Source organism: Elephas maximus, chromosome 5, assembly GCF_024166365.1.
Source record: "Elephas maximus indicus isolate mEleMax1 chromosome 5, mEleMax1 primary haplotype, whole genome shotgun sequence".
Taxonomy (NCBI): domain Eukaryota; kingdom Metazoa; phylum Chordata; class Mammalia; order Proboscidea; family Elephantidae; genus Elephas; species Elephas maximus.
Window position 1 is genome coordinate 79,649,503 of NC_064823.1, and position 8,588 is coordinate 79,658,090.

The following is an 8,588-nucleotide window of genomic DNA, read 5'->3' on the forward strand; positions in this document are numbered from 1 at the left end:
TTTAAGAATCAATATAATGAGACAGTGGAAACAGGTCTTAGTAGGAGTATGGAAGTCTAGAGGAAATCCTAACTAGCATGTCAGACGAAAGAGCCTCTCAGAGTCAAGCATTTTCCCATTGTGCTAATATTTGGAATAAAGTCACTCGCTGGTCATATAATTTTAGCTTGTCTGTAAAAGGCAAGCCACATACAAAGAAAAATTAACATGATGCACTATTATGAGCCAGAGGATGTCTAAATTTGAGCAAATGCTCAGTTAGGCCCAAATCTCTCATAATTAAGTAAAATATTTGCTCAAGTATATTAAGTAGTATTAGATTAACAGGATATATTAAAGAATTTTATATCAGAGACAAAAAAAAAAAAAGTCTGTGCAGAAGATGTGAATAAAAAAATTTCACCAAGGACGTGTATAAATGAATACATCTGAATATCATCCTTTAAATGCTTTTCCTGGATATTTACTACATTTAAGTCCAAGCGTCTTTGAATGTTCTCAGTTTTACCATGTGTGGAATGGCTAATTCTACGTGTCAGCTTGGCTAGGCTTGGTGTCCAGTTGTTTGGTCAAATAATAGTCTGGGTACTGTTAGGAAGCTGTTACATGTGATTTAATCAGTTAGTCTTAAGCAAAGCGGGTTACCATCCATAATCAGTTGAAGGCCTTAAAAGCAAAAAGGAAGTTTTTCTTAGGATGTATTCTGTCTCCAGACTATAAACAGGTTTTTTGCCATCGCTCTTCACTCCTCCTGTCTTCTGACCTACAGATCTTGGGACACAAGCCTGCAGGAATCTCCAGCCTGTTGCCTGACCTATAGATTTTGAACTTGTTAACACACTTCCCCCCTCATCTTCCACCCCATCACCCCATGAGCCAATTCCTTAAAATAAATCTTTCTCTTTCTCTCTCCATAGATACATATGAATATATCTATCTCACTTGTTCTGTTTCTCTAGATAACCTTAAGATAATAAATCTTATACAGTGAAACTCTTAAAGTGGAAAAAGGACCCATCCCTCTCGATGGTGAGTTTTTGAACAGAGAACATTTACTATGTGGCATCCTTTTATCAGTTTGAACTTCTTTGTTTTCCTAGATAGCTTTCTATTCTTTCATGGAAATCTGCTTTTCTCAGGGTACAATATGATTGAAAAGCATGTATCATTTCCTTCTCAATCTAAACCATGCATTCAGATTTGAGGCTTAAATTCCCATTACCTCATTTTCTAGGAAAATTTGGCATTAAGCATCAAGTGTGTAATCAAAAGAAACCTATGTGGTTTATAACTGAATGAATGCCCTTAGAGAAAATTTCCTCCCTGATGAATAAAAATGTGAAGCTCCCAGAACTTGGAGAGTATTATCTATGAAAGAAGTTTGAGTTTTCCCGCCAGCTTCTGCAGGGTATTTTTACATGTCTTCTTATACGCATTTGTTTGGGGAAGTTTTTTTTTATTGAAAAAGATTCAAGCAAGTACAGAATTACAATCCAGAGTGGGATAAGGGGGGGATGCAGGTGTTTTTGATGAGAATATTGGCATCAGGTAGTCCTCTTAAGCATCGGAGCTGGTGAAGTTGAGAGACGAAGATGATCTCTATGAAACAGAAGCAAATAAAAAAGTCATGTTTAGAGAAAGACCTACCAGAAACTGTGGTTTTAACGTGGGGAAATCAAACAAGGAGTACTGTGCACACGGCTTTCCAGTTTAGTTTATGAGCTGCTGCAATGAGTCACCTCCACTGTATCTGAAAAGTAGTAATAATGAAAGATAGATATTTGTCTCATGCATCTAAAATGGTCCCCATTTTGACTGACCAGGGAAAGAAACTTGAAGCAGTTACTAATGCAGATCAAAGACCACAGCCTTCAGTATGGATTGCACCTCTACATAAAGAAAACAAAAATCCTCACAACTGGACCAATGAGCAACATCATGATAAACGGTGAAAAGATTGAAGTTGTCAAGGGTTTCATTTTACTTGGATCCATAATCAACAGCCATGGAAGCAGCAGTCAAGAAATCAAAAGACACATCGCTTTGGGCAAATCTGCTGCAAAAGACCTCTTTAAAGTGTTGAAAAGCAAAGACGTCACCTTGAAGACTAAGGTGTGCCTGACCCAAGCCATGGTATTTTCAATCACATCGTATGCATGGGAAAGCTGGACAATGAATAGGGAAGACCAAAGAAGAATTGACACCTTCGAATTGTGGCATTGGCAAAGAATGCTGACTATATCACTGACTGCCAAAGGAACGAACAAATCTGTCTTGGAAGAAGTACAACCAGAATGCTTCTTGGAAGTGAGGATGGTGAGACTGTATCTTACATACTTTGGAAATGTTGTCAGGAGGGATCAGTCCCTTGGAGAAGGACATCATGATTGCTAAAGTACAGGGTCAGTGGAAAAGAGGAAGACCCTCAACGAAATGGATTGACACAGTAGGTGCAACAGTGGGCTCAAGCATAACAATAATTGTAACAATGGCGCAGGACCAGGCAGTGTTTCGTTCTGTTATGCATGGCGTCGCTATGAGTCGGAACAACAGGGAAAGGGAAACCCTCAATATGCACTGGAATTTCAAACCTCTTTGTTATTGTTGACTTACTTCTGTAACACTTTCAAGAGCTTTTGGAACCATTTGGTGTAAGGGTTAGAGCATACAACTCTGTTATTCTTCATCCAAACTCTAGGGAAAAACAAAACAAAAATAAAAATAAAGCAGTGTTACATTTTAGTCAATTCTGTGCTTTTAATAAAGGAAAAAGCTGTGTAGGAAAATAATTATTCTAAAATAAAGTGAAATTGGAGCGAGGCTGTTTTAGATGTAGAGTAGGTGATTTGTAGCATGAGGTCTGAGGAATGAAAAAAAGCATCATTGAGCATATATGTGGAGCTGAATACGTAGTTGACAGAATCTCACATTTCAGAAGTTAGTATTTTATTGATAACATTTACCTGAATCGGAGCTGGACCAAATAGCTTGACTCCAAGGTTGGTTCCCTACTAAAGTTATATCACAAAATCTTAAAAATCTGTTTGTTCATTGAGCTTGGGAGACAAAATGGGTTACAGAAAACACTCTTGAAGACGTTTTATTTGAAAAAAATTCAATGACATTTGATGTGGGAGAGGTTACACGGCCAGTTGCTTTGAGTGACATCTGTATTTGGTTGAACTACCAGTTTACAAGGCTTTCACTGCTCTAAGAAATTAAGCAATAACAGAAGCAACAACAATGATTAATAGCTATTATTTATCAAGTGCTTACTATGTGCCAAGGATTATGCTGAGCAGGTAATATGGATCATTTTACGCATTAATTTCACAAAATCCCTGTGTTAGAGGAACTATTATTGCCTCACTTTCAGATGAGGAAACTGAGGCTTAGAGAGTTTAAATAATTTGCCTAAGATTACACAACAAATACATGATAGAGCAGGATTCAGTTGAAGGTTAATTGACTCCATAGCCCACACTTTAGCCACCTGTCTACATGGGCATGACCTGAATGATTACCAGATGTCAGGCATGGCATTAAGTGCTTTACCTGCATTGGAAGCTGATATCAAACCGGGAAAATCAATTCTACTGTGGTGACCTTGAGCAGAAAACACAAGCTCTTTGTGTTTCAATGATCATAGCAGTAAAATGACAAACATTAAGGATCCATCCACCTAGCTTTGAAACTCCACTCTTGTATGTGATTCTTAGAGAAGACAGAGGTCAGAGAATAGTTGGGATCTTGAGCAGAACTTCCCTATTTAGTTTCTGAATTCATGATGGAAAAACAGATTTCTGACTATCTAGACTCATGGCACTGGGGTGGGGTAGACTCACAATGTTTTCACGCCTGACTGGTATGAGTTGTTTCCTTAACTGGTTCAAATTCAGAAATGCAGAATTTGATGAGAAGATATCAAACCAAACATTTGTTACTTCAAAAATATTGAAGTAGAGAAAATTAAGGTGTTATCTCTTCCAGTGGAGAGGGGGGAGATGTGAGTCATGAGAGACAAAATGTGATCCAAAGAAAGGATCCCCAGTTACCTAAACAGCAAGAGGAGCTGCTCTCAAGTGGGTCAAGACCAGACTTTACATCTCTGAGTTTGAGGACAATCATTGTACTTTAGTTAGAACTTTCATTTTTTAGTACATTAGTGAAAGGACAGTGCCTTTTTAATGAGAAAATTTCATATGCATCTCTGATACCCCATTTCTCTCTTCTATAAGTTGAATACAGATAGTCTCACACCTGAAGCACTGGGGTTGAATGAGGCAAACCAGGTAGTTGCTTACAAGCACCCCAAACATCTAAAGAAGTCCAAGGGAAGAGCTGCTAATAAAGGCCAAGTCAGGGATGCCCTGGAAAAGATGCTATGTCTAATACTGCAAGGTGTTGTGGGTGTTGTTTATTAAAGATTGATCTGGGAAGGAGAATTCAAAGTTCTAAGTAGTTACATGAAAAATATGTACTGGCTCCATTGAAAATATTTAGCGCAACAATTCAACATTTGTTGAATCTCTACTATATGCCAGGTATGGGATAAAACATTGGGAACAGAGAAATGAATAATATCTTACCCTTGTCTTTAAAGAACTTATTTTCTAGCGGAAGTTAGAGAGACAAAACAAAACAAAAAAACCGGATTATTTCAGCACAATGATCCTATAATAATTGCAGCTCTCATTCACTGAACATCTATGTCTGTGCCAAGCACTGCACCAGGGCCTTGCATGCAGTGTCTCATTCAATAAGCTATGAGAAATTCTATAATAGAGATAGGCACAGACAGCTCCAGGAGCATAGAAAAGGGAGGGTCACACCATTTCAGTAAAAGGAAATAGTTACTAAATTTCTTGTAGCCACTATAGTCCCTTTAGCCTAATATTTAACCAGAGTTATGTGATCAAAGTTGCTAAAGCCTAAAGCTAAAGGAAGATCCATAAAATAAGAGTTCAGATCAAACACTGTTCTGGATACATAGTTTTTGCTCTGCAAAGTGTCTGCTGCTGCTGCCAATGTGAATTTGGTGGGTTAGAGAAGAGACTTTGGAACAGGAAAACATTGGGGTTGCGGGGGAGCCCTGGCTTCACCCCCTTGGTAAAGGTGTGCCTCAGGCAGTTCACTGACCGCCCTAAGCCTCAGTTTTCACATCCGTAAGGGGTGATAGGAGACATAGCTTCGTATGGTGTTGAAAGAATAAAATGAGTGAATGCATGTAGAGCACTTAGCTCAGTGGCTGTTGCAAAGTAAGTACTCAATAAATACTACCTGTTGGGTGAGTCAGAAATAGACTCCAGGGCACCTAACAACTACAACAGCATTATTAGCTTAGGAATTTTTAGCACCACTCAAAATAAATCACTTTGAGATTGTTGAGCAAGAATAAAAGTACCGAGTGAAAAAAAGATTTTTTTTTTCTTTGCAACTTACATGACTTCTACATTTGGGCAACCGCTCCCAGCCGGGAAGATTTGAAGCCGCTGAATGCTCTGTGCAGGGATGTAGACTGACGTCTGCTGCAGGCATTTACATTTTAAATTTGTGTAATTGGCCTCCAGAAAACCTGTAAACAGAACCACTTGTTTTAGCTCTTTGACATATAATTCACAACTAGAACATAATTGACTCATCTTTTCATATTGTGCCTTTGAGGATTTTCGAACTTCTGCTTGTCTTGGCTTGATCATTTTTCAACTTTTTCTATCAAAACCTTACAAATGAAATTAGCTTTTTAAAAACAAAGCACTTCTTGAAACTTGTGGCAGCATTTATACTGGCCCTCAGGAGATTGTCATTAAAAAAAAAAAAAAAAATTCAGGACCACCACTGCGGTCACTTAAACTGAGTTATAATTCATGCAAAATAAAATAAACTAATCTTCACGTGCAAGCAACATAAAAACCAAGGATGTGAACTGGTTAGAATCCCAGGAGCAGTAGCAAGCTGCAACAGCGTTCTCTCTCTCTTATCATGTTTCCCCTGTCTTTCTATTTGGGGAAATGCCGTGAAAGACACTTAATTGTTTTTCTTTAGTAAGTTGGTCCTTCAGCACAATTGTCAAACATGACCCAACAAGAGCTAATAATAAAAATTGAAAACTAGTTTAATTCAACAACCAAAGCTATTAGAAGGGAACAATTTTATAAATAACCTACCTCTTGGATTTTAAAGAGTGCGAAGTTTATTTAACATTTATTGAAACCCATTTTTCTCCACTGCTTATTTCTGTGCTTGACATGTATTTACAAATTAAAGAGTCCAACTTTCAAGGTGTTTACAATTTTGGGAGGGAAGTAAACAAAAACGAAAATGCTGTGAAAGATGGTATTATACCTAAGGTCCAAACTGCACACTGGGAACAGAGGATTTAACTAACAGCTAACTTTTCGAGGAGCATGGAAAAGCCTCATGGGGGAGGAGAGAAATGAGGGTCTTGAACAGTGAAAATAATGGGCAAATCAAAATAAAAACTGAAAAAAAAAAATCCTGTATTTTGGGAACACAATTTTTCCTCTCAGCTTGAGTGGAGGACTTCATCCTCCACCTGAGTGCGATTCCTTCAGCTGTTTAAAAACTTAACACTTCGACCAGAGATTTACCTTCTTACATAAAGAGAGCCTCTCCATGTATTCTTAAAAATCTGCTACTTTGCAGAATGCTTGCAAATTTGAACCCCTGGTGTACTTACGATGGTTCATGCCAGAGCTAATCGTCTCCATGCAGGAGACCAGTTGAGGTCAATACCTCTAAACCCAAAAAGGGTTTGGTCAGAAGAGATAGCACTGAGAAGCGTAATGAAGAAGAGAGATAGGTAAAGAATTAGTTATAGCAGGAATGGAATCTGAAAAAGGCCAGGAATACACAAACCAAGGGTACGTCACAAGAACATTGGATTTCCAGTATCTCAGATCTTAACAATATGATTGCTTCCAGCCTCTAATGGTTCAGTCCCTAAGCACCTTGCTTTTAGAAAGCACCTTACTTTGAGAAATCTAGGATTAGCTGAGAAGTTTTATTCCCTTTTAGTCATATTTCCCTCCAACCCAATTTTTTTTTAACTGAAAAAAAAAAAAAAATGAAATGGCTAAAGAACATTTCTGTTCAAAAGGACAATGAAAAGGTAAGTGAAAGTTCTCACCCTGAACTGGAGACAGGCTAATGGCCAGCAGCAGCAGAAGCAGAGATGCAGGAGTGAACCTCATTCTGCCTGAAGGTGGAGTTCAGGCTTCAGCTCTGAGTCCAAGCTGTAGGTTCTTAGCCCAGATACTCCTATTTATTTACACCAATAAGAGCCCTCCCACTGCCTTTGCCTCCAGTAGGTTGGCTGCATCATCACTTGTGAAAGCCCCCACATATTGCTGAGCTTGCTGTTTTTGACCACCTCTTGCAAACTTTATGAATTTTGCTACAGAGAACTATTAGTATAAAAAATATTTCTTGAAAATGTAAACTATAAATGCCAGGGATGCTGCAAGAAGTTGAAGGTGGGGAGAAAGGGAAAAGATACCCATTTAGAGGCTCCAAGACATTTTCTCTAGCATCACTACCAGTGATTGTGACCTTCAATTGCTTCTTTCTTGAAGGGTCAGCAGACTATCTCAATAGCATTTGAATGAAATTAGGGACTGTGTCAAGCACTGCACTGTATCTCCAGTGCCCTGTAGAAAGTCTAGCCCTTGGTAAATATTTGTAGACCTAATGAATGACTCCTCATGTACAGATTCTTATGCAGATTAGATTACTGTTTTTTCTACCAGACTTTCTCATCTTTTATTTTAGTATCTGAAAAATCTGATTACTTATGTAATTTGACTATCATGGAAATTCTCAAAGGGAGCAATGTGTGTCCCTCATTGGTGTGTCTGTCTGGACAAGGGCAGAGAGACAATAGCTTTGAGGAAAAGAATGTTTCTGGCTGTACACCAAAACCCCAAACCCATTGCCGTGGAGTCATTCTAACTCATAAAGCCCCATAGCATGCAAATGATTGAGCTTGAGCACCACATGGCAATGGAGGGAGCGATTAGAGCTTCATCAGATGTTGAAACCCATGCTAGAGTCCCAGATATCATGGGCCGTTTAACTTAAACAAATGTGCAGTTTGGATTTGATTCTGCCAAATGGCCCATGGGGACAATGAGTGCACAGCCTTAATGCACTTGCTATGAGCTCTGTGATTAAAAAAAAAAAAAAAGGACAATGGCCAATCTGGACTAGGGTACCTCGGGCCACCCTGGGAATGGGCAAATATGGATGTATCAAACCAGACCTCTTGAACCACTAAAAAAATTAGAAGTTTGTTCTTCCTGGTGTGGCTTCCTAAATGATTTATTTTTTTGCTATTCAAGTAACATTGTGGATATTTAGCATCCTAGATGCTCAAATATGTGTGGGAGTGGGGGTTGTGGCAATGTCATAAGACCTTATCCAACAAGCAGTTCTTCATTGGCCTGAATGGTCTCACCAGTATTGAGGTAGCCTATTCTAGTTTTTTATTCTAGAGTTGGGCAGCTCTAGTTATTAGAAGTTCTTCCTTATGTATTTGTGAAGCTGCTTCCTTAATAGTTTAGCCACCT

General features: G+C 38.6%; 1 protein-coding gene across 1 annotated transcript; it reads right to left on the minus strand.

Moving 5' to 3' along the window:
- Window positions 1-1,320: 1,320 nt before the first annotated feature.
- On the minus strand, window positions 1,321-7,254 carry CXCL13 (C-X-C motif chemokine ligand 13). Its single transcript, XM_049887091.1, has 4 exons — window positions 7,151-7,254; window positions 5,443-5,575; window positions 2,614-2,694; window positions 1,321-1,599 (listed from the first exon to the last, which is right to left on the minus strand). The coding sequence occupies exons 1-4, from the start codon at window positions 7,212-7,214 to the stop codon at window positions 1,545-1,547; spliced, it is 333 nt and encodes a 110-aa protein (XP_049743048.1). The 5' UTR covers window positions 7,215-7,254; the 3' UTR covers window positions 1,321-1,544.
- Between the last annotated feature and the right edge of the window lie 1,334 nt (window positions 7,255-8,588).